At 34.2% G+C, this 27,967-nt stretch overlaps 1 protein-coding gene across 1 annotated transcript in view; it reads left to right on the top strand.

Moving 5' to 3' along the window:
• Window positions 1-27,967, top strand: part of LOC145274611 (uncharacterized) — a 64,088-nt gene that overhangs the window by 1,639 nt on the left and 34,482 nt on the right. Inside the window, exons 2-3 of the mRNA XM_080127458.1 lie at window positions 15,244-15,321; window positions 15,970-16,014. Of these exons, the coding sequence (XP_079983584.1) occupies window positions 15,244-15,321; window positions 15,970-16,014 (123 nt within the window). The remainder of the gene's footprint in view (window positions 1-15,243; window positions 15,322-15,969; window positions 16,015-27,967) is intronic.

Raw genomic sequence — 27,967 nt, 5'->3', positions numbered from 1 at the left:
TTTCAGCCGTTTTCATTAGTGTTATCCATTGTATCTTTTCAGCCATCTCTCTGATAATAATCTTTCCCATTCTCTTTTCAAAGTGTTTTGGTATTGTTTCTCGCGCTCCTGGTGTTATCTTGACTTTTTTCATCTTTCATATTCCTTTGAGCTCTCTAGTCAGTTCCGTGTATTTGATCCGTATCTCTGTCTCCTTGATCTTCACTCTGTAATCTGCTGGAACAGCAAAATCTATAGTCTGGCAGGTCTTTTCCTCCTGGTCCTTCCAGTCTCCTTGCTTGAATGGGTTTATCCGTTTGTATATCCATGTCACAGGATTTTGTGATTTTCATTTACAAGTACTGCTGCCGGTTTTTGCTTGTACCATTTGTCTGGATGTTCAAGATTCAGTTGTTTGCATAGTTCCCAGCGTACTACCTTTCTCATTTGATCATGTCTATTCTTATATTCTTTTGGGGGCTAGTTTGCTGCATTCGCTTATTATGTGATTTATTGGTTCGTTTCTTTGTGCACAAAGTCTGCATTTGCTATTTCCTTGTGTCTTGTCGATCTTTGCTTTGATGTGGTTAGTTTTAATTGCATTATCTTGTGCAACTGTTATGAGGGATTCAGTTTCTCTGTTTAGGTTTCCTTTTTGTAGCTATTTCCAAGTGTTTTTGTTAGTCTCATCTTTTGTCATCCTTATGAATCGTCCGTGTAGCTGTTTCTTTTCCCATTTTTCTTTCCTAATCTTATTTCTTGTCTCTTCTTTTTCTGTCGTGTTTGCTGCTTCAGTGTCTCTTATTATTATTATTATTATTATTATTATTATTATTATTATTATTATTATTATTATTATACTTAGAGTTATCACACAAGTTATTACCAATGATCATTCACCGGAAAAACAGGTAGTGTTCCTTAGAGTCTGAGTGACAACAAGTTTCTTCAGTTTTCCAGTAATCTCTACTTCTTCCGATTGCCATCACAAATTATTTTGCCGCTTACCATTAAATTCTCACCAATAACGCCTGATGGATTTCTCTGAAATTTGAAAGCTTCCTCAGGATTTTAGTATTCTCCATATTTTTCCAGTTGATGTCTGAATAGTGCTTTCCCTCTTCTTATTTTTTTTTCATCCTTTTAGCCTCTTCACAGCCATTTTCTGTGGTATCATGTAAGTGCTACATTTTTTGTGTGTGTGGCAAGCAAAAGGAAGGTATTATTATTATTATTATTATTATTATTATTATTATTATTATTATTATTATTATTATTATGCTTTTTTACATGACTCATATTCAGTGATTGCTCACTTGAAACAATTGGGGTCAGAGTTTCCCAACATTTCAAATATTCTCCGTTTCTTTCGATACTCATTGATATCTCTTCTCACAACAGTCGTTTACTATTGATTTCTTGCTGAAAACATCGGACTTCTTTAGAATTTAAGTGCCAATACACTCTATTAGGATTCCAATACTCTTTGAGTGAAGGTCTGGATGGGGCTTTTCATCCTCAAACTTTCTAGCTTCCTTGACCCTTCACAGCCATTTTCTGTGGTGCTAACCAAGGCTAGTGCCATCTCTTGTGCTCTCGTGCTAGCCGTTTACCATTCAGTTCTCAGTAGTTATTATCAATAATTTTCTCTGGAATTTGAGATATAGTTTATATATACTATGTTATAGTAGTTTGTATATACTATGTTATAATCTAATATATAAAACTCACTATGTGTGTGTGTGTGTGTGTGTGTGTGTGTGTGTGTGTGTGTGTGTGTGTGTGTGTGTGTGTGTGTGTGTGTGTGTGTGTGTGTGTGTGTGTGTGTGCGTCCGTTTTTCAATTTGTATCTCTTCCTAGACGGATGATCGACAGACGATGTGCAATAATTCAAAAGATTGCATATAGGATGCAGAATTTTATTAAAGGTGTTTAATTGATTAAAACAATTGCTAAGGGATTCAAAAAAGGGGTGCAAACTTGAAAGAAATGACAACTTAACGAGCATAGCGACAGTGGCGTCGTTTGCGCATGCGCACAATCTGTAACAGAGATTTATTTATTTAGTAAATTTACAAGCGTATGAAAGCAGTTGTCTGTTTGGTGCAGTGCGTGGCATCATTGATTACTAACACCAGTGTTGCGGGTTCAAGCTCCGCCATTTTTTTTTTTTTTTTTTTTTACATTCCGATATTTTGGACTTTTAAATGTTATGTAATAATTATAAAAGAACACTTTTATATATAAAAAAAAAAATACGGAAAAATGCTTTTGCTGTATATAACGAAAATGTCATATTCCCAATATATAGGATACATCAGCTTATTTGTTACATTCCAATAATTACGTAAATAGATCCAGTAGTGGAATTTTGTATTGAATTCATCCCTAAACTATTTAACCGATCATTATGAATTTTAATTATGTCTGTATATTTGTATGTATTTGATTCGCTCCTAAATTAATTAACCGATCATTATTACTTTTAATGATGTGTATATGAGTATATATTTCTGTGCCTTGAATTCACTCCTAAACTAATTAACCGATCATTATTAATTTTATTTATGCATATATGTCTGTATATTGGTATGTATTCGATTAACTCCTAAACTAATTAACCGATCATTATTAATTTTAATTATGTGTATATGATTATATCTTTTTGTATCTTGGATCAACTCCAAAATTAATTAACTGATCATTATGAATTATATGTAATGTATATGTTTGTATATGTCTATAGATGTCATATTCCAAAAATCGCATACAATGTTCACTTACTTTGTTAATGTATTTATGTGTACAAGGAATTCTATCCAAGTAATAAGTAATTTGACAGTATAGTACTCATATGAAAAACTTATGTAAAATCATCGCGTAGTTTCATCTTCATATTAGAAATAAGATTCTTGCACAGTATCCTACACAAGAAATAAGGTACTTGTGCAGTATAGTACTCAAATGAAAAAAAAAACAAAGAATATCTTACCTGTGACGTACATAAGTTATTAAAACTGTAAATCCCATTAAATATTCGAGTAGTATGACTTACATCTAAAAAATAATGTGCTTCTTCACTATAGCACCCAGATAAAACAAAACAAATTCATACCTCCTGATGTACAAAACATTTAGCATAACAGAACATTTTATAAAAGTATTGAGTTCTTTCATTTATAAATTAGAAAAAGATACTTGTACAGTATCTTACACAAGAAATAAGGTACTTCTGCAATATCCTACCCAAGAAATAAGGTGCTTGTACAGTATAGTACCCATGTGAAAAACAAATGAAATTTTACTTGCGACATGCATAAAAGTAATCAAAACCGAAAATCATGTAATATATTCTATTAGTATTATATTTATATAAGAAATAAGGTGCTTCTTTACTATAGAACTCTGATGTAAAAACAAACTCCCACCTGTGGCACACGGAAAAGTTAGCACAACAGAAAATTATGTAACATTATCGAGTAGTTTCATCTATATCTTAGAAACGACGTACTTGTACATTATCCTACCCAAGAAATAAGGTACTTGCGCAGTATAGTACTCATATGAAAAACAAAGAAAATCTACCTGTAACGTGCATAAAAGTTATTAAAACCAAAAATCATGTAATATATTCAGGTAGTATGACTTTCAAATAATAAATAAGGTGCTTCTTCACTATAGCACACCGATGTAAAAACAAAAACTCTTACCTGTGACATACAGCAAAGTTTGCACAACAGAAAATTATTTAAATTATTTTAAATATGTGTTATACATTACCCACCCTAGGCAAGGAAATTTTTTTCATATACGCGCTGTAAATTTCCTGTTCTAGGGAACGTACAATTATCTCATACATATAATACTCGTCCTAGGATAGGTAAAATATTCTTTTGTTCAAGATGGCAAATGATACATAGACATCAAAAATTCCTCTATCCTAAGAATAACAGGTATGTTCAAAAATTTTTCTTATACGGTCCCGAGCAACACTGGGTGGCCTTGCTAGTAGTTTATATATACTATGTCATAATAGTTTATATATACTATGTTATAATAGTTTATATATGCTACGTGATAAAAATTTATATATACTATGTTATAGTCGTTTCCTTATATATCTACCCAATTTTAGTTCCCTTGGATTTGTCTTAATACGTTCCATACTAGTTATATTTCACTTTATCTGTTGTCATCATCACCTGACTATATTAGTTGGTTTCCACTAGTGATGGGACGATTCCAATATTTTTCCGTATCTTGATACAATTACTGATTTTGTACTAAATTCTGATACAATTACTGATTCTGATTTTTATAACTCTTTATATATATTACTATAGAGATGTTATTTTTTTCATGATTGCCATAAAAACACATGTTAAATGCACATATATTTTCACAAATGTAAAAAGTACACTTGTGAAGGGTGATCTATAGATTTTAGTTTTACTGGTATTTTAAAATTAATAAATATTTATCATTTTAGCATTACTATCAACAGTGGAAGATTTTGTTTTAAACAAAATCAAATAAAAAAAAACAATTAAAAGAATCCTCTCTGGCATCGGAAAATAGGCACAAAGTTTCAGATTTCAACACCGATTCCAATACCCCCATAAGTTCCGATTTTTTCAATTCCGATTAATCATCCCAATATTAGTTTCCACACTCAATGATTTTTCTTAATATCCCGGCTGTTTTCATCAATTACTTCCTATTGGTCAGTTTAAAAACTTCAAAATAACCTTTTTTCCAGACGGTCCCAAAGTATCCGACATTTTCTCTATATTACTAATAGATTAAAATTACTACATATTTTCCTTTGAAATCCAACAGATTTTGAAGCAGTGAAACTGTCGATTAGAAAATAAAGTCTATTTCAAATTATAGTTAAAAAAAAGAAGTCAAAAAAACATTTCCTAATGCGTCCCTGTCGTATCAAAGAACTAAGAGTTTTTAATCTTTTTACACATACAATGGATAGCATAGATAGTGGTCACCCATGAAAATCATTTTAGCAAAAGCAAAAATCAATCATTCAAAAAATAATTTAAATAAAAATAAAGTATTTGAGTTATCCTCAAGTTCCACGTGTCTTTGTTTATTCCCGTTTCCTGCTGATCATTCTGCTTCACGATGAATTACTTGGAAAAGTTTCTTCTGATTATCATTTACCAGTTTAAAAATCTTCTGCTATTCTGAAAAACAGCTTATTTTGAATTACTTATTTTAAAACTGGTAAACATTAATCAGAAGGGACTTTTCCAGGGCATTCATCGCGAAGTAGAATAGTCAGCAAAAAACTGAAGTAAACAAAGACACACGCAACTTGAGAAAAACCAACATCCGAATGATTTAATTAAACCAATATGTTCGTACGTATATTGTTACCTAATGCTTTCTTGCTGTTTGCTCTAAAGAAAGTTATTTCGTCATGTTAGCATATTTATTTGCTTATAGATAAACATTTATTTGAGACAAATAAAACAGCTAACAAAGTAAGAAAATTCATATGAAACAGAAAAATTCAACCGGTTTGATTTTGTTTTGTTTTTGGCATGTATTTCCCAGATTCTTTCTAGAATCAAGTACTTGCAGGAGGGATCACATAAAGGTTGCTAACATCCATAAGCGAAAGCCGTGCTAATGACCCGATAGGATACGAATTTAACACACCCAGGTCGCCAGACCTTGTAATTATCCAACTTTACCGCCGTCAATAAACACAGTTATTAAAGCTGTGTTTAAAAAATGCTTAACTTGTCTTTATTTTGCTTGCCTTCTTCAAAAGTTCACACACACATTTAATCACAAGTGTTGAATATACATAAAATAATTTATATAAAGAACAGATGAAAATAGAAATTTAAAATATTATTTATACACTACGTTCGGTGTTCTTTAAAAGTAATATATATATATATATATATATATATATATATATATATATATATATATATATATATATATATATATATATATATATATATATCATTCTATGATAATTTCGGATGGATTTACATATATTTCTAGAGAAACTGCAAAGTAAACAATAGTGATGCAAGCAATTTACTTCATAAACTGCTTGCATCTTTTATTGGAATTCTCAATGACAAAACATGAAAAATGACAGTAGAAAAAACATGGTAGAAATTGTCACATGACAAACAAGATTTTAAGCATTACAATTATGTTCAGCAATCATATCCAAAAAACAATTTATATATGAAGTTTCCAGACTTTTGTTGTACAGGCATTTAAAATAGTCGTAGACTCTTGAAAATTCAGTATCTTATGCGATGACTGACTAATTTTTTTGATTTCAGGTTCAAATGAACAGCTACAGCAGGAATTGGAATACACCCTGATTGTCATAGCTGATAAATTTCAAAAATGCAATATGGACGCAAGGATGCTTTAGAAGCACGAAGAACGATATGCAATAAAATTCTGTTTTAGACTTGAAAAATATGTCACAGAAACTGCTTTTGGACCATCTTGCATGAATCGAACATCAGTTTTTGAGTGGCATAAGAGATTCAAGGAAGGCAGTAGTTTGTGAGGGATGATGAGAGATGTGGGAAGAGTAAGGAAGTCAGAACATCAAATTAAGTGCCAATAAGGGACACATAGGATTAATGCAACCTGTTAGCTGACTGGTCAGTGTGTGGCCGAATCAGTCAGCAAAGGGACATTAATCCACGACAAAATAATCTGTTATGGTAACTGCTACAATACCCCCTGCTTAGGCAGAAAACCGATAGAAAAAAAGAAATGATAGCAGTTCAAAGAGAAAAAATTATAGCAAATAGGATGGTCTATTAGATTTACAGAAAAAGATTTTTTTTGTTTTAAAAAATGTTCTCACATTTCAGTGAAAGTTATTATTTTCCAAGGAAAATCTTTGGAGGAGGTGGGGGGGGGGAGGCAAAAAATGTCTGTTCCGTGAAAAATGTTTCAAAATGTTCATTGGGGGGAGGGATATAGGCAAGAATTGTATCAAAGTTCTTTCTTATATGTATAGAGTCTTACATAATCTCTTTGGCCAATGTACCCATCGACCACTACATGTGGTGGTGATGTAATTTTCTTCAGAAGGAGTCTTCACTTAAGGTGTATGTTGATGCTGTGTGTATGTAGGTGGCTCTTTTGTTTTCGTGTTGAGAAATGCTCTTTTCATCCTGTCAATAGTCACTGTCTCTTTTTTACCACTTATGTCAAGGGTGAAAAGTTTATTAGTGCGTGAAAGAACATGATAAGGACTAGTGTAAGGTGGAGTTAGAGGGGCTTTCACAGAGTCTTTCCTAAGAAAAACGTTAGTCCATGAAGAAATGTCTTTTGGGACCGAAGATTTTATGGTCTGTTCCCTAGGGTGCATAGGTGGGAGTGTATTGAAATAAGTTCACAGTCTGTCAACATACAATGCTGAATTGGTTGTTGTTAACTCTATCTGAGTCACTATTTGACCTGGCAGCGATAGAGGTACTCCATAGACCAGTTCAGCTGGAGAGTATCCCAGGTCCTCTTTGATAGCTACATGACAGCCAAGAAGGACAACAAGTACGTATTCATTCCATCGCTGCTGATCGGGATAAACATGTAGTGCTGCTTTCAATTGGTGATGGAAGCGCTCTATCATCCCATTAGAAGCAAGATGATAGGTTTTTGTATGAATACATTCGATCCCTAAAATTCTGGAAAGTTCCTGAAATTCAAACTGTACGCCACGGTCAGTGGTGATGGTGGTGGGAACTCCATAACACAATATTCAGCCTGATATAAGGCTCATGCTACAGACTCAGCTGAAATGTCTCTGAGGGGAATGGAGTCAGGCCATTGTGTGAAACGGTCTATGTAGGTCAGGAGATAAGTAAATCTGTAACTGACCGGTCATGGACCAATCAGACCAATGTGAACATGGTTGAACCAAGCGTCTGGTGTGCTGAATGTTCCGAGGAGTGCAGGATATGCCACACTTGTTTTTGTACTCCTCAAATTGGTGTGCATCGCTGTCACCACAGGTGGAAGCCTCTTCTGAAGGCAATACACAAGAAAGCTCGCAAACAGTTTGCTGAAGACATGTCAATAAAGCCCATAGATTACTGGAACCATGTCCTACGATCTGATGAGACAAAATTTCATTTGGTTGGTTCTGATGGCATGTGTAGAAGCAGAAGGTGGATGTGCGCAGTCTCAAATATCCACCAGCTCCGTGACGTCATAATTGAAGAGTGGAAGGGCATTCCAGTGGCTACATGTAAAACTCTGGTAAACTCTATGCCCAGGAGAATAAAGGCAGTTTTAGATAATGATGGTGGCCACACAAAATATTGAGAGTTGACATATTGTATGTAAATATTGACAACTTTTTGTAAGGGATGTACTCACTTTTGTTGCAGGGATTTAGCTTTTAATGGCTATATTTTGAGTTATTTTGAGGGGAAAATTTATTAACTCTGTTATATATACTGCAAACAGACTCCTTTTCATTTTGTCAAAAAAATCATTTTTTCAGTGTTGCCCCATGAACAGATATACTTGAATATTTGAAGAAATGTGAGGGGTGTACTGACTTTTGTGATACACTATATATATATATATATATATATATATATATATATATATATATATATATATATATATATATATATATATTCCTATAAATTTATTTTTCTGTGTGTATTTATATCCAAATTAAAAACATTTTTTTCTATTTATTTAAAAAGAAAATAAACTTTGTTATATATGAGTCGTGGAATTGCATTCATCTGCAAAAGATCTAGCTAATTTTCATATTCATTTAAATTAATTCCCTATTAGTTTTTTCGATAAGGGATAATCATTTTTAGTTTACTATTACGTGTAATTATATTCATGCAGATATTGTACATGATTTATATTTGCATAATATTTGCTTAAAAAGGTTATAGTAAACACAAACCTCTTTCTATATATATTTATGTATGCATATATATATTTGTTTAAAAAATTTTGCCTACCAAACTCCTCTCCCAGTTTTTGGTCAGCAGACATGAAACTTTATATTTGAGTTTTAGCCAGGGAAAATCAATGCAAAAGTGTGAAAATTAAAAAAAATGGAATTTTCCAAATGAAGGTCGAACGACAACATTATGAATATGCATGCATAATGTAATAGCTATTGGTTCATGTTTTAAGTTTTAGCTTTGCAGCAAACATGTCTTCATAGCTCAAGCATTAACGCCAAAGGAAGAAGTAAATCGTAAGCTAAACGGTTCGGTTTCGATTCTCGGTCATTTTTAAATCATTACTATATATGTTGGGCCTAAAACTGCATTAATCAAAATTTCATATTTAAGTGTATCTTACGACCAGACAATGCCGGGCAGCCTGCTAGTATATATATATATATATATATATATATATATATATATATATATATATATATATATATATATACTCGGGTTTTTTATTCAAAAGTAATGAACTAATGAACGAGGTTGTTAGATAGTGCTCAATAAAAAGAGCTGATAATACTTGTTTATTGTTATATAAACATGGTCACATCCTGCTGCTACAAATAGCCACTTGCTTCAATCAAACAACAGATATCATCAGGCAGCGACTTGACTATTCAAAAGTTCAATGAATAAACTTATAAATGATTATTCATTGAACTTTTGAATAGTCAAGTCGCTGCCTGATGATATCTGTTGTTTGATTGAAACAAGTGGTTATTTGTAGCAGCAGGATGTGACCATGTTTATATAACAATAAACAAGTATATATATATATATATATATATATATATATATATATACTGCTATAAATTCTTTTTTTGTGTGTGTATTTTGTGTGTGTATTGATATTTATATTTAATTTGAAAATCACTCCTTCTACGGTACATGTTATCATAAAAAACCTAGACACTTCAAAAGCATGTGGACCCAACCTCATCCTGGCTGTGCTATTAAAAAAATGCTCTGCCGAGGTTGCTCCAGTTCTCTCCAAACTTTACAACAAATGCCTTAACAAATCTTGCTTTCCTGACTGCTGGAAAACCGCTTCTGTGGTACCAGTTTTCAAGAATTCTGGCGAAAAAACTGACCCATTAAATTATTGCCCCATTAACCTTCTCCCGTTTTTCATTAAAATATTTGAGTCCATAATTAATCAAGCTCTAGTCCACCACCTTACAGCTGCTAAACTCCTGACCGACAATCAATATGGATTTAGGCAAGCCCGTCCCACAGCAGATATCCTGACTGTAATCTCTGAACATATATACCATTCACTGGACAAAACAGGGGAAGGTAGAGCAGTAGCCCTCGATATATCTAAGGCTTTTGACAGGGTATGGCACGATGGTCTTCTAAGGAAAATTAGATCATATGATATCACTGGAAGAATACATAATGTAATTAAATCCTTCTTAAGTAAGAGAAAAATTCAGGTTGTCCTCAACGGTCGTACATCTAAACAATATGATATAAATGCGGGAGTACCTCAGGGGTCTCTCCTCGGATCTTTATTATTCCTGATATTCATAAATGACCTCCCTGATAAAATTGTTTTTGAGATGGGTATATTTGCTGATGACATTTCTCTGTATAACAGGCATGAGGGGAAAACAAATGAACACATATCTAAGGAAATGGCAGAAACACTAGAGGATGACCTCCAATCTGTAGTGGAATGGGGACAAAAATGGATAGTCACATTCGATCCTGCCAAGACTAAGCTTGTTTCCTTCAATAACTACAAGAAACCTTCTCTACCACCAATAGAACACATTACCCAAAAGTACTTTCTTTAAACTCCTCAGCCTAAGGTTTATAGGGAACATGAACTGGAATAGATACATTGAGAACATTGCCAAGGCTGCTACGAGGAAGGTCAACTCTCTCTACCATGCTAGAAAACTACTTATGCCTGAAAGTATCCTGTACCTCTATAAGGCCACCATTTGCCCCTGTATGGAGTACTGTTGTCACATTTGGGCTGGTGCCTCTGCTACTTGTCTCTCACTCCTTGACAGGATTCAAAAGAGAGTCACCAACCTGATAGGTCCTGAACTTTCATCTAAGCTTCAGCCTCTGTCCCATCGACGAAATGTTACATCCCTCTGCCTGTTCTACAAGTACTTTAATGGTAAATGCTCTGACGAACTACAAGCACTTGTACCCCCTCGACGTGAATACCCTCGACAAACCCGACAACCAGCTAAATCCCACCCCTTCACAGTAGAGATCCCTAGGTGTAAGAAAGCTTTCTACTCCAATAGTTTCTTCCCCAGAACTGCTAGACTTTGGAACTCCCTTCCGAGATTCTGCGTTCCCAACTGTACTAACATGCAGAAGTTCAAGTGTAATGTGAACAGACATCTTACTACTCATCTCCCTTCATTATACCCCTACAACTTATGTCCCCGATAGTATCCCCCTACTTCAAAGTGGCTCTGTGCCTTGTTTGGGGTGAAAATTGAATTAAAAAAATATTAAAAACCTTTATTTTTATTTATTTAAAAAGAAAATACAACTTTGTTATATATGCATTCACCTGCAAAAGATCTAGCAAATTTGCATATTATTTTAAATATTCATTTTAATTAATTCCCTATTGGTTTTTCGGTTTTCTTATGGGATGATCATTTTTAGTTAACTACTAGCAGAGGGGGATGGCCTTTGCCCGGGCATCAAATACGCTTAAATATGATATTTTTATTTGTTGAAATTCCATATTATAAAGTCGTGATTTCAAAAGTAAAAAAAAAAATGTATTCTAAGCTAGTGACGTTACCACTGTACTAACGTGACACGCATATGAACTGATTAAAAATTAAAAATTAACTAAGATGAATGTACAAAATGTATAACGATTTTGTCAATTTTGACTCATTTTTGATCCCTTAAAACTATTTTTACCGGTAAAAGGCCAATAAAAGAACAATCTGTAAAAAATCCAATCATTTGAGGCAGAGTGTGGCGCATCTCTTTTTAAGGGTGCCAAATTTATAGGTAATTAAATTATGTGCATGTATAACATATTTTCTTTTCTGTTTATGCTATCAGTCTTTGCCCAGAATAGTTTTAAGTTATTTTTCTTGCATATTTTGTGTTAAGACTTACTTATGGGAAACTGTTTTTTGATGAGTTTTAGGAATCTCCTCAATGTTTATTTTTTTAGCATTTGGTTATAGGATAGTGTAAACCAAATGATGTTTCTCTTTCTTCTATTTTTATTTTTATTATAATTACTGCATTTTTTTTTTTTTTTTGCTTGTTTCTAATCATGGTATTTTTATACCAATTATTTTTTAGGGCTGTGCTGTGAATGTTACATGAAATCTTAAATATCTTTTCGTTATTGCTAAGCATATATAATGTATATATTTTGGTTGTACAATCAAACTTTGATGTTTAAGTTCAATGGATATTAGATGATTCTAGAGTAAGTTCAGAGCCATTAAATCTTGAAAAAGTTTCCGACAAAAAACAAATCTCAAAATCTTAATAATTACTCAGGAATTGCTCTAAGAACCTTTAATGTTCATTGAACTTAAATATTTAGGTTTGAATAAATAATGAAACTATATGCATTATACGTTGCTCCAACTATCTGAATATGTTTTCTGAGCAGGAAATAACATTTTCTCTTAGGAACAGCTATTCCGGCACAAAAGGACTCTGAGATTTTGTTTTTATTGGAAACTGTTTTAATATATATATATATATATATATATATATATATAGTAATTTATAAAATATATATGGCGATTAAGCTACACTGAATATTCTGCGTTTCATCCACTTATAGGATTCGTCAGGCTTATGCGCTTATAGTCATTGTTTGCAGTTTTCGGCCTCTCCTTACTACTAAACCTAAGCAGTGCCGATTCAGGAAAGGTGTGGTTAGAGATTACACAACCCTTGCCTCACAATTGCACACATAGCTACTCTTACAGGTGTGTCCACTGTCTATTGAGACTGACCGAAGATATCGCATATACGATGTTGTAAGTTTTGAAAATATATATGGCAATCAATTGCCATACATATTTTCAAAACTTACTACCTAACTCTATTTACATATTGAAGTAAGTACTGAAAATAGATACATAAAATGTTATATTGATAGATAATAGAAATTATATATATATATATATATATATATATATATATATATATATATATATATATATATATATATATATATATATATATATATATACATTTTATTTGTTTTTACATAATAGTAATGAGTATGTTTCAGTCAACTAGTTCCGTCTCTTTATTAGGCACTATAGGTGTTTTGTCTTATTAAATTGTCATAAATTTATCCTCATTAAACGTTGTTATTTTAATGTATTTTATATGTTTTAATACAATTTGACTGCTCCCCAAACCAAAGCGTATAGGAACTTTCTCTAATATCCATTAAGGACTGAACTTTTGGAAAAGCAACATCGCCTGATGATGTTTCTAGTTATTTATAAATAGTTGACGGAAACATAATCATAACTGTGTAACAATACCTAAATATTTATGTAAAAAAAAAACAAATAAAAAATCTTGCTCTAATTTGCATTGAGCATTCTTGTACAAACCTAATACTGCATAAAAGTTTAAATGAAATTAATGATTAATATAAGAGATGTCTAAAAAAGATTAATAAATAAATGTGAACCAATCTTGCTACATTTTAAATCGACTTCTTTACGGGTATGTTAATTCATTGATATTATTAATAGAATGCGCCCTTGGCAAAGAAAAAGAAACGAAACGTATCAAGCGATCGTATGAATTGACACGAATATATATTGTTCTCATGTCGCTGACTGTTAGTTATTTTTGGCATCATTTACAAGTAATGATGGGAATTCTGCTTGAAGAGATCAACCAAACGTTGCTTAATGTGTGAGAATCCGGCGTTTTTTCCATTCACTTTAGAAATCTTACTTAAAATAAGAAAAACAAATGATTGAGTCAATTTGTAATTACCTAATTATTAAGACAATTTACGCAATTAAAAAAAAGAGAGAATGCGAATAGTGTAATGATACGCTCAATTCCTCCACGCCATGTTAACACGATTTCAATAATATTTTGAAAAAAAAAACATGTTTTAATCGAATGAATATTTTTTTTTAAATCCATGGAATTTACTCTCGTCGATACATATTATCTCAATAGACACACGACGGTCCTTATCCATGAACTTTTTTATTTGGCCAATCAACTGTCGTGTTCTAACTTCCTTTCTCCTCCTACGCCTCTCATCTTCCCTCACAAACGCCTTGCCTCCCTTGAATCTCTTATGCCACTCAAAAACTGATTCTCGATTGATACAAGATGGTCCAAAAGCAGTCTGAAGCATTCCATACATTTCTGTGGCATTTTTTCCAAGTTTAAAACAGAATCTTATTACAATTAGTAGCTATAGTAGTAGTAATATTTTAACTTTCAATGTCACTCTATACCTCATGAATGATGATGTCATGCAATTCTGTCCAGTAATTTTTATGTCCAACAGAGAAATGAGAATACGCAATAGATACAGTCAAAATTGTTTTCCTGGATAATGGGTTCACCATATTCCGTGATTGTTAACTAATAATTACTGAAAATTTCATTAAAATTAATTCATTTCCTGAATTTTTCTGAATTTCTAATTGAAAAGGATCAAATTTTTTTACATTTTGTGAATCAGCCGTTAATTTTTCATGCACATATCTATCCCCATTGCTTTTAATTTTAAATATGAAATGATGATAAAACGATATTTTTTAAGTTATTTCAAAGATATACAACACTACCTGCCTTCCCACGCAATGATTTACACATTCATACACTAATTATCTCCTATTTTGCTACGCTAGGAGGCACTCAGATTGATACTATAAAAGCCAAAATGCAAAGAGATTCTTATTCTTTACTTTTCCTCGTCTTGCTTGAAACACGGGCACATAACGCACGCACAAAATCTAATGTATATGAAATACATTCCTTCAAGTTCTTCTTCAGACTTTCTTGGGCCTATGTACACATTTTATGCGCACAATCCAACTGGAAGCAAACTATTCCGGGTTCGCGATAAATAAGTACTATTTCAAACATATTGCCTTCGTTTTTTGCTTTACTTCATGTATTTTCTTGTACGATAGAACATATGGAGAGAGACGCTGCCTAAACGTACACCAAACCCCAGAGATGTTTAAAATATATTTTGTGATATTTCACATGTAATCTATACTTAAATGAATGCAATTTATTAACCTTCCAGGTGTTCTGTCGGTATGCCCACGCCAACGACCATCAGTGACGACCGTAAAATGCATAACGGATGCTGATTGTCAAAATGGTAAGAAGTTTCTTGTTATTTTTTCTTCTAGAAATCGCTCCCGACAAGGCATGAAGCCACTTAATGCAAAGAGCTAAAAAAAAAAAAAAAAAAAATACTACTTCAAAGTCAAACATTAACCAAGGACAAGTGTTGGATGGATAGATTCTGACCCAGAAAATAGCAATTCTTTCCCCTTTTTACGAAACATTGCTCATAGAATATGAGAACTAAAGGACAAACTAAGAGAAGCATAGCTGTGTTGTATGTCTTTCCTAATGTTCTTCTGTCGGCCTCACATGGCATTGGTAATTGTATCAGAATCGAGAAAAATATCGGAATCGTCCCATCACTAGTATTAACAGTATATCTTAATCTTCTTCCGCCTCCCCCTCCCCGCCCTGCTCGTGACACACCTGACATCTCAAAGATGTTTCACGACAAATGGGAGACAACTCTATTGAGTAATTTTGAAGCTTATACAAGAACAGTTAACAAATAAAATCAATAATTTCACTAAAAGAAAACTTTGAAATGAATAGAAAATATAATTTTTCAAATTACAAATATAACTACAGATTCAAAACGGGATTTTATGGTAGCATACAAGTATTTTACTAGGAAGAAGGTTGTATTAAATGAATAATATTATTTTATGTTTATTTTCAGGATATTCCTGTTGTCCTTTTACTGGCGGAAATTATTGTTCTTTGAGTAAGTGTATTTCCTTGATGGATAGAGTTATCTAAAAATGTAGTCCTAAAATAGCATTAAGATGTTTGTTTTTAGATGCGCCTAAACATTTCTATAAGAGCCTTTATAATAATATGATTGATCTATGGTGTTTAAGTTTAAAATATTATTTTCATCATTAAATATGCAGATAGAACGGGCGAATCTTAAGAATCGCTGCCGTTTTGTTTTTTCTTTTGTTTTTTTATTTGTTTTTTTTGGGGGGGTTGGGGGGGTCAAGTTTTAAAAAAATGACTTGGGTGGCATCAGCTAGAATCGAAACCAAAACATTTACCGCTCCATTTGTGTTCTCAACCATCTGGCTTATAGGGAGATAGATAAGAAACATTTAAAATTATGCATGTGCAAATGTAACAGAAATATCTTGGCAAGTTGATATTAACATTTTTCGTTTCAACTTACCGACATATTTCTGTGCGCGTAATTCATCCATTCAAACAAAGATTTTACTCATTATAAACCATCTTTGGTGTATGATTGGTATTTCCTGTTAATTTCAGTGTGATATAACCAGTAGAATATAAGTTTTGAATCTGGTTAGAATAACCTGTTATATTTCCCCTTGTTGCGATTATTATCGTTGTTGAATAACAAAATTGGCCTTTTAATTTTATTTTACTGTAAATATTTTGTCTACAAAAACAATCTTTAATGATTAGGCTTTTCTTTTACTACCAGCTAGCCAGTGTTGGAAAGAAAGTCAGAGAGAGAAAGAAAGAGAGAGAGAAAGAAGGAGAGAGAAAGAGAAAGAAAGAAAGAAAGAGAGCTAATATAAAGCTAATAGAAAGCTTTAGTTTTAGTTTAAATTTTTGCATCGTATAGTAGGTCCTATATTTTGGACTTTTGTAGTTGTTACAAACCTTCGAACCGTTCACAAAAATCTACTTTTACTGTCATGTATTGAATGGGTTTGGCATCTAGACATAGGAAGTAAGTGCCAGACACTTCAGTTGGTCAAATGTGGCATATGCAGGAACAGAGAAACGAAAGTAAGAGACACGTGAGTCAGAACTGAGGCGAGTTTTAGTTAGTTTTCAATGGAAAACGAAAGAAGGGAAGTCTGTTTAACGATGTAGCTATATATATATATATATATATATATATATATATATATATATATATATATATATATATATATATATATAGTGCAAAATTTTGTTGAAAATTCAAAGACTCACGTTTTCTTTTTTATAACCTTCGTTTATTTCCTGGATTTTTCCATTACAGCCGTTTCATTACTGAGTTGGCAATTTTACGATTTATATTTCCGTAAAAATATCATGTCCTCACCCACTTCTTCAGATGTTTATCCATTAGATTTTTACAACAAATGGTATATTTTTAACATGCTGGACATCGTATTCGGGTAAAAAGATTTCCACAGCCATGCTTCCTCACTTCCTCCATCTTTTGGTGTTATGTATGTTATTTATACATATATATATATATATATATATATATATATATATATATATATATATATATAAAGCTGAATGTGTGTGTGTGTGTGTGTGTGTGTGTGTGTGTGTGTGTGTGTGTGTGTGTGTGTGTGTGTGTGTGGTCACGAATAGGTTCCTATATGGTTGACTATTTTAAGAAACTGATTACATATAATGATAGAAGATGTATCGAGACACAGGAATGGGTATGTTTGATCTGGCAGAACGGTGGTTAATTAAAATTGTAGGGTCTGCGTTCGCGCCTGGTCCACAAAGTATGGAAATAAAAAATTTAAAAATTAAAAAAAAAAAACGTTTACAAATGTTTTTGATATAGATGTACTTTGATAAGTATGTTTTAACTTAAATAGGGACGGTATAATAAAATTGTGAGGTCTGCGTTCGCGCCTGGCCTTCATAGAATGGAAATAGGCACAAACTTTAATAAAGACTTTTCATATCTATCTGTGTAAGTATACTTTGATAATTATGTTTCAATTTGAAGAAATATGGCATAATAAAATTATGGGGTGTTCGTTCGCAACTGACCTCCATAGAATGGAAATATGTCACAAAGTTTAACAATATAGTTTTTAATATAGATCCACAGAATATTGTGATAAGTATTTCAGTGTGAACAAGTATAGTATAATAAATTATGGGGTTTATCTATTTTATTTTTACTTTCATCATATTTTACTTTGGTTTTGATACCCACAAATTCGAAGCTATCTCTTTACAACTCTTCCTTTTCATAACCTATCATACTTTCATAAATCAGAGTCCATTTTCTGTAGGCTGTTTTTGAACCCAGTCAACGACGGGTAATTTTCTAATATATATATATATATATATATATATATATATATATATATATATATATATATATATATATATATTGTTGTCTAAAATGCTACAAAAGGCAAGATGGGTTACTCTTCTGTGATTAAACGCCTTTTGTGCAGCATGTACGGTCCCGTGCAAACAGAAAGTATGAAGCAAAAAAGACAAAAAGAATGGCCGTTTTTTGTCTTTATATACTTGCGATATGTTACCTAATATGCAAATGAGATACTTTTTGTTGTAAATTAAACAAAAACTGATTTTTAAGAGACTATGTTGATTTTGATTTGAATGTTGGGGTAGTTTTGCTAGCAGTCCTTCATATTTTGAAGTTGAGAATTTTGACAGCAGAGTGTCGAGATTCGCAATTGAGTTTTTGACAGCAAGGCTTCAAGGTTTGGAGTAAGGAGTTTTTTGGCAGCAGTGTGACGAATTTTGAGTAGTGAATGTTGATAGTAGTGTGTCGAATTTAACTCCAGAATCTGTTACTTGAAAGCGCTTCATAGTAAACAATCCATCAGGGCAAGTGTAGAACAGTTAACACTTGACTGTTTTAAATATATATACTAGCAGTTCAGCCCAGCTTTGATCGAGCCCTATGTATTGTTCATAACTTTATGTGCATATATCTATCTATCTATATATATATATATATATATATTTATATATATATATATAGTAATTTATAAAATTTATATGGCGATTAAGCTACACTGAATATTCTGCGTTTCATCCACTATAGGATTCGTCAGGCTTATGCGCGAATTTTGTGGTTGCTTCTTGTTTTTATATATGTTGAGGATTTCTAGTTAGCCAATCAGCTTTCTAGTATCCACCGCGCCCCCTCCTATCAGCCAATGGGCATGCATTTTATCGAACAAAGGATCTGTTTTAGAACTAGGTTAGTGGTTTAAGGTAGATCTTTTCCTTCCTTATATATATACATTAAAATGTTTGACTCATGTCCAGTTAACCTGCATCTAAAATTTCAAGCGTTTAGACCCAAAATTGGCAGAGGAGTTTGATAGAGTCTGCAAAGGTTAACTCTTTCAACTTTTACCTCTTGGCAGCCAAATTGATTAAAAAGCTTGCTGCATGTCTAAATACCCTTATTGTAAAATGTAAAATGTTTAGACCCAAAATTTGCTGAATAGTTTGCTAGAGACCGCAAAGGTCAAAACTTTTATCCTTGGTAGCCAAATTTTCGGCCAAAATCCGATTAAAAAGCTTGCCCTATGTCTGAATACACTTTATGTAAAATTTCAAATGTTTAGACCAAAAATTGGCTGAGAGGTCAAATTTTTTTTAACTTTAACCCCAATTTTGACCCCTATAGAAAAGTTGGTAGAGACAGCAGAGGTAAAACATTTTTATACTTTGGCGGCAATTTTGACACCTTGACATGTATTGTTTTGGGCTCAAAATGTTTGACCCATGTCCAAGTAACCTACATCTACAATTTCAAGTGAATTGGCAGAGGAATTTGGTAGAGCCTGCAAAGGTCAACTCGTTCAACTCTGACCTCTTGGCAGCGAAATTTTCGCCAAAAACTGATTAAAAAGCTTGCTGCATGTCTGAATACTCTTTATGTAAAATTTCAAATGTTTAGACCAAAAATTAGCTTAATAGTTTGCTAGAGATCACAAAGGTCAAATCTTTTTAACTTTGACCCTTTGGCAGCCAACTTTTCGGCCAAAAACCAATTAAAAAGCTTGCTCTATGTCTGAATACACTTTATATAAAATTTCAAATGTTTTGACCAAAACTTGGCATAGTAATTTCGTAGAGGCCTGCAGAGGTCAATCTTTTAAAAACTTTTACCTCAATTATGCCCCCTTAGCATTATAATCAAATCAAATTATAAATTTAGATCCTAGTAACCTATATCTAAAATTTCAAGTGTTTAGACCCAAAATTGGCGGAGGAGTTGGGTAGAGCTCTCAAATGTCAAATCGTTGAGCTTTGACCCCTTAACACCAAATTTCTGACCAAAACCCAATTAAAAAGATTTTCTCAAATCTCAATACTCCTTATGTTAAATTTTGAGTCTGTAGACCGAAAATGGACAAGAGTTATTTAGTAGGGAAATGTACAGACACACACACACACACATTTTTACTTATATATATATATATATATATATATATATATATATATATATATATATATATATATATATATAGTGCCGGCAAAAAGAAAGTCAGCACTTGTAATTTTTTCATAAACTGCAAATTTAAGCTAAATTTAATGTAACTGTTTAAACAACCTATATTTCATTTGATTCGCCTTTTATTCCTCTATAATTTTACCTATTCATATTTGACTTTTAATTGAAATATTTTAGTGTTTACGTCAATTTAAAAAAATAACTTCAAATTGAGGAGGTAAAAAGAAAGTCCACAACAACAAATTTGCTTAAAACCAGCTTACATTATCGCCCCTAGATCAGTTTAAAATATCTACCACCAGGCACCAAAGCATCTCTAATCGTAATTGTTGTTGTTCCAGGTTATACAACATAACATTTAGTCCATATGCCACGACTTTCTCTTAGTGATCGTCAGGAATCATTAATCTCCACCTTTCTGGTTTATATAATCGAGAAATCGGCCGCAGATGAGATGTGATGAGAAAACGGTATGGAAGACTGTGCTAAAGCACCAAAACACCAGAAGTGTTCGTGATGCCCCTAAATCTGGTCGTACTAGAGTTTTTAGTAACAGGGAAGACAATGCTATCAAGATCCGCAGCCTAAGAAACAGATTTGAAATTGCTCCCCAAATCCAACAACAGTGCAATCTTGTAAAAAGATGTTCTCTTTCTACTGTCAAGGACAGATTAAAGGAATTTAATTTGCGAGGATATGTTGCAAGATGCAAGCCAATGATTTCTGTAAAGAACAGAAAGCGCCGTCTGAACTTCGTCAGATGTAATGAAAATCATGGCTCTTCCTATTGGTCAAAGGTGCTTTTTAGTGATGAAAGCAAGTTCAATAGGCTAGGCAGTGATAGTAGGCAGTACATCTATTGGAGAAAAAATGAAGAATTTAATCCTAAGTGCTCAGTTTCAACACTGCAAGGTGGTAGAGGGTCAGTTTTAGTGTGGGGCATTATTAGTACCAATGGTCCAGGGCCTATAGTTCGCTTGCAAGGTCGAATTAATTCGACCAAGAACATTAATATATTGACTGAGCATTTTCTACCTTTCTTTGGTCGAAATTTGGATGATAATCTCATCTTCATGCAGGATAATTCTCCCATTCACACAACTGGCAATATCAAGAGGTTCCTGGAAGAGCATGATATTCCGTGTTTGGATTGGCCTGCACAATCTCCAGACCTCAGTCCTATCGAAAACGTATGACATTACATCAAGCAACAGCTATGCACTGATAAAATTTCAAATTTGGAAGAACTTTGGACAAAAATTAAAGAAAAAAATGCCCTTTCCTCGGAGTATTGCTACAGTCAAGGAATTCCCAAACGATTGCAGGCTGTCAAATTGCAGAAGGACTATGCTACTAAATTTTAACTAGTTCATTGTGTTCCTGTTGTATTTGTGTTGCATTAATGTCCTAAAGTTACATTTAAATAACAAGTTTCCATTGTGCGGACTTTCTGTTTGCCTCCTCAATTTGAATTTATTTTTTTAAATTGACGTGAACACTAGAATATTTCAATTAAAAGTCAAATATAAACATGTAAAATTATAGAAGAATAAAAGGCCAATCAAATGAGGTATAGGTTGTTTAAACAGTTACATTAAATTTAGCTTAAATTTGCAGTTTTTGAAAAAATTACACGTGTGAGCTTTCTTTTTGCCGCCTGTATATATATATATATATATATATATATATATATATATATATATATATATATATATATATATATAGTACACTGTCTCTAGTTCTCTTTCTGTTCTGCTTATATTGAAAAAGTGAATAATAGAAACAATGGCTGTATTATAATTGTCTGTGTTCATTAATTGAAATTAACAAGGATTAGATTATTTTTCGTCCAACAAAGAAATCACAGATCGGTCCAACCAAAAAGAAATTTTTATTTAATCATTAAAATATTCTATATGACCATCACCATTGTCAAAAGAACAGCTTCGCCGAAACAGTGGACTCAAAAGCAGAGTAACATTACATTACTATCGAAATTGGCTAAAGTCTATGTATCAATTAGTCCTTGCGCGAAAGAGCAGGACACAAAATGTTTTAAATAATAATCATAATAATAGAATAACAATAACAAAGACTTTCACTGGCGAGGACTACTATTGACCGTAACCAGTTATACATTCCTTTTGAAATTTTCATCTCTATTTTTCTCGTTATGTACTGAATATTTGTTAATGAAATCTATATGAAGTATGTTGCTTATTAAATTTTAAAGATTTTCTATTCTGAAAGAAGTTTAAAAAAATTTAATCTAAAAAAGTTATTTTAAAGTTTTTGTTTAAAAAAATTCAGATATTCTCATTATTCAGGCCTGTATTACAAAGAGAGGGTTGCAAAAAATGAGAGGTGGTGTGAGGGGAAATACAAACTGAAATAGAGAGAAGGAGAGTTTTAAAATATAATCTTAAAAAGATAAGATACACGTTAGAAAAGCATTTCATCCAAGGCATGAAAATTGTTAATCAAAATGCTTAAAAATAAAGGTACAAGATTCAATTTGAAATTCATTTCTCTTCAAAGTGCACTTTTATAAATTTTACAAAGTAAGGTATAAAAATTTAATTTAAATTGAATCAAAAAATTTCCTTGGATTTATTTTATGTAATGTACATTTTGTTGCAATTTAAAAATATTATCTTTCATCTAGCAATTAATGATATAGATATAAAATTTGCAATGATTTTTTTTAAGTGCAACAGGATGTACATTACATAAAATAAATCCAAGGTAATTTTTTTATTCAATTTAAATTAAATTTTTATACCTTACTTTGTAAAATTTATAAAAGTGCACTTTGAAGATAAATAAATTTCAAATTGAATCTTGTACCTATATTTTTAAAGCCTATAGTAAAAACATTTTGTTTAACAATTTTCATGCCTTGGATGAAATGCTTTTCTTATTTGTTCATTGTTAGTTGTATCCAATTGCTAACATTTTCAATGAATTTCAATACCTAACAGCAAAGATCCCCGAGTGGATTACAAGATAAAAAAAAATTGTGAGTTTTTATATACTTACTATCCTGCATGTGCGACCGATTCTCATTTACTTGTTAACATACAGGATGAACATTGAGTAAAAATAAAATACGTTTTTTAAAAAAAGAAATAAATATTTATTCGAACTCTTTCTTGCCAACTCCTGACTTAAACTGTAATCTTCACCGACCGCTCTCTATAAATATCTCTCTCTGCTGTCAAAAACTCACCTGTGCTTCCCTATTCGTCCTTTTCACAGCCGTCACTGTTCTCATATACAAATTAATGGCATATGCATATTAATAAGCCATCTATAGACGAAAGTGTTCCCTTCTTCTTTCCTCCCTTGATTTCGTCACCCAACAGGATAGACAGAGGCGCAGTCGCTTGTGTAAGTCATGTTTTCATTACTTTTGCCACATTCCTCCTGATGTCATCATCACAAATAGTGTACATGGTTGCCGGCCTCTTTTTATAGGATACTCCTGCAGAGTGGGAGGGCAGCTATTTCCTCCATGTGTGAATTACGCCCGAGATTGTTTTCCGATGGTCTATCATCTTTACCTGATTATAAACTTTTATTACACTTAATGTGGACAAAAGAGAACTATAGTTTGAGGCATACGTGTATTTCTGCACAGAGGGTGGGATTATTCACATACATGCGAAATTAAGTAAGCCTAGACATGGGCTTTTTATTAAAACCTGTGAACGATATTAAATTTCACACTTGTTGTTTTGAAGTATTTCTAGTATGCAGATTTTATTGCCTAGCTTTCAGCGTGTGTAAATCGGTAGTCCGTATACAGCATACATTTTTCTTGACAGATCTCCAGATAAAAGATCAAGAGGATTAAAGCAGAGGGCAGGCAGTTTGCTCATCTTTCTCAATGTATCTTTTTCGGACAGATTTCATCCAAAAATTAACAAACACATAAGCTCTTAAAGCAGCAACAGTAACGTTGTTTGAGATTTTTAATATTGTTGTTTGTAAATTCCGAGCTGATAGGTGCTAACAGTCAACATCTCTTTAGGTTTGCCTAATCAGAGGACATCTCTCTGGCGAACTGAGCACGTGACAAAATTTATATAAAGGTTAACTGCACGGTAACTTCATTTTCCTTGGTCAGCACGCTATAGTGACCAGAACGTTCGCTCTTCTTCCTTTCTGGCTCCCATTGCTGTTGACATTACACTCCTCTATTGAGATACAATAGGATTTGGCCCTGTGGCGACTAAGAGACAAAATAATCTATCATTGCTATCGTCGGATCCTAACTCCAACACATGTATGATAAAATTCTTTTCTCTTCCAACAAAGTTGCCTAACTTTTCATTTTCGTCCATAAAATAAAGAGCGCAGGCGAAAAGTGACGATGACATATCAGATAGATTTGAAGAGGGAGCATGTTCAACAGTCCTTTTTGTGGGAGAGCGGTTGTAACCTTATGATTCGTGTATTTTGTTATTTTGTTTTGATATTGAATTAATTGGCATGATTCGTGGGTGTAAAACTTCTTTTTTTTTTTTTTTTTCAAAAATTAGTTATATTTTTATAAGTTATCAAAATTGAAAATATTGTAGATAAGTGTGTTTTATGGTCGGGCGGTATATAAACAGATTATGTCTCTTTAACGTTATGATATATCAGTGTGACGTCTAGTGATTAAAATGTTTTACTGTTGTGTGTACGTGTGGGTATTTTACATATAACAAAACATTTCGTTAACATCAGTCAGCGAAAGAACATACCTCTCTCTGTTGTGTCTTCGTTTCTCCTTATTATTCAAGTTGATTTCTCTCCGAAAGAAACCAAACAGCAATAGGTTATATATTTGATATAACTTTATTCTTGACTTCCCATCGGAGCTGCAAGACGACGTTGTAATTTTCTACATTATGCTGAAGTCGCATTTCTCCCAGCTTCCAATATGTGGAGACGATATCTTTTGTGTTAACTCACCCGACCTTTCCCGCCTGACTCCAAAGTCTAAAACTCTGATTACGTGTATTACTAATCTATCTCATTAGGTTATTAATTCTTGTACCATAAAGATCACCTGGTGTCATCATTAAAATCATCTTCATTGTTTATGTTCTTACATTCTTGTTTGTTTTAATATTCCTACGTTAACATTCCTGATACATTTCTACCATAATATTTTATCCTAAAAATATCTTTCATCATTGATACATATTTTACAGACATCAAAAACGTAATAACAATCGTTCAGATTATAATTATGAATAATAATTGGGATTAATGGACTATCTCATGACGTCACTTCCGTTGGTGACGTCACTTCCGGTATCGAGCACCGGTGCCCGGCAGTCTGAGATTGGCACGTGACCAAGCTGGTCGGGTGAAAACGCCCACAGTTGAGGAATGGGATTCCCAACCTGTCTTTGCCTGTAATATATGTGAATACATGTTCATTTCCTAAAATCCTGTGTTCCTCCGTACTTATTATAAACCACGCCGGTACGTCGCGTCACCCAGTAAGCCCTTCTTCAGTGCGTTGGTGCATTTTGGGGAGCCACACCCTGTGTCCCCTTAGATTGTATAGTCAGCCTTTATGACTGATATACTCACGGCTTCCCTGTAGGAGTACAAACCACCCAATAAGGGTGCTTAAGTGTCGCTCTATTTTCCGTCACTGCCCTTCTCGTTATATTACCTGGGCTAATGTCTTCTGCCCGTTTTCCACAGCTCTCAATCTTTGTCGGATACTTTCGACATTTTCCTCAGCGACCACACCAAACAGAGCTCACAGGGCCTTACCTATGATAGGTATTACTGCCCGTCTATGTCGACCTCTCAGTCTACTTATTCTCCAGTCAACCATTCTTGACTGAGACCTCCCGGCTTCTCTGCCGAATTTTATTAAATTCTCCAGTCAACAATTATGACTGCTACAGAATGTTGTCTCCGCCCGTGCACATCGCCACACCAGCCCACGCCCATTACACCTCATTTCGCACCCTGTGAGTTAAAGAGAAGATATTCTGATAAAATCTTTTTTCTTTGGTTTTCCTTCCAAAATTTAAGTGTGTTATTTTTTTTCTAAAATGAATTCCATGCTAATTATTCATTTCTCTTAACGCTAAAATCAAAAAGCTGGCATTTAACTAAGCGACCGATACTCGTGCCTTCGGCCGACTTTCTCCCGTATCTCTTAGCTGAATCGTGCTCACAGAGTTGGCGGGTCGAAACTTCTCGTCGCCCCCAACTCTCCTCCCGACACTGGTTTTGTGATGCACTGCCAGGAGTGCCCTCAGTACTAGCGTGCTCAAGCATCAAAGGATCCAGCACCGAACCATCCCACCCATCGACAGTGATACGGCTGGACAGACATTTCATTCTGACAAGCATAGACGGTCACACCCCGAACAACCCCGACGCTGATCACTGTTCCTTTAGACGTCCCCCCGCAGTTGCGTCCCCAGCCAGTGGGCACCCTCTTATCAGAAGTCCCCCCTGTATCCAGCCACCACCGCGGACATAGGGGCCGGTAACAACAGGCCCACTTGGGACCCGTCCGTTATCAGCACTTTCTCTCTGGGAACCGCCCAGAGCGGCGCCCCCCACCTGGTGGGACACCCTTTCGTTACGTGTCCATCAGGGTGTTAGGTGAAGCATAACCACTCACCTCTGCCGGGAGTCGGTTGAGAGCGGCCATGTTGGGGCCCCTTAGCTCCCATGTTTGGCCTCGTACCTCTCTCCTGGGGCTGCACTGAAAGATTCTCTGCATTGCTCCCCAGCTCTGCATCCCCCGCTGCTCTGCACCAGCTGCTCTCATGGCCGAACTGCCCGCATTTACTACAGCTCAGTCCCAACAAACGAGGTGGTCTCCCATATCTCGTGGGGCACTCTACAGCTCGGTGCCCCTCAACCTGGCAGGTCCAACAGACCAAGCCATATCTGCCAGGAGTGGGTTTGTAAAACCCATCCGCAAGGCTCCAATCCCTTCGGTTGGGGTCAGCCTCCGCCTCCCAATCCTCCACGTCCTCCCCCCATGGTTGGACGTCTGGGAGTTCCTTCTTCCGACCTTCTTCGGGGTCGAGTGTGGGCTGGGGTGGGGTTTGTCGGGTCAGTTTGGGCGAGAGCCCCCTCCTCCTCTGAGGTGGGCCCTGCATGTTCGTCTCTCCCGATAGGGCGGCGTGGACCCCTGTCCACACTCGTCCGCTTGATAGGGCCACGTCTGCCCTCTCATTCCCTTCGGTGCTGGCCTCTCCTAGCACCTCGGCCGGCATAGCCTGGATGGCCCCATTTTCTCTCCGGGCGCCATCCGAAAACGCCCTCATTGATAACCCCAACACCCTCTCGGCCAGTTATACCACCTCCTCAGCCGCCTCCTGTATGAGTCTGAGCAACTCCCTTATTGGTAGTCTCGACACCCCCTCAGTCACAGTCTCCACCATCTCTACTCCCCCCAAAGCCTCACTCTTTCAACCGACTCAGTCAT

This window comes from Euprymna scolopes, chromosome 1 (genome assembly GCF_053919585.1).
Source record: "Euprymna scolopes isolate OS-2025 chromosome 1, ASM5391958v1, whole genome shotgun sequence".
NCBI lineage: Eukaryota > Metazoa > Mollusca > Cephalopoda > Sepiida > Sepiolidae > Euprymna > Euprymna scolopes.
The sequence above is the reverse complement of the archived record's forward strand: the minus strand, read 5'-3'. Positions and strand labels throughout refer to the sequence as shown.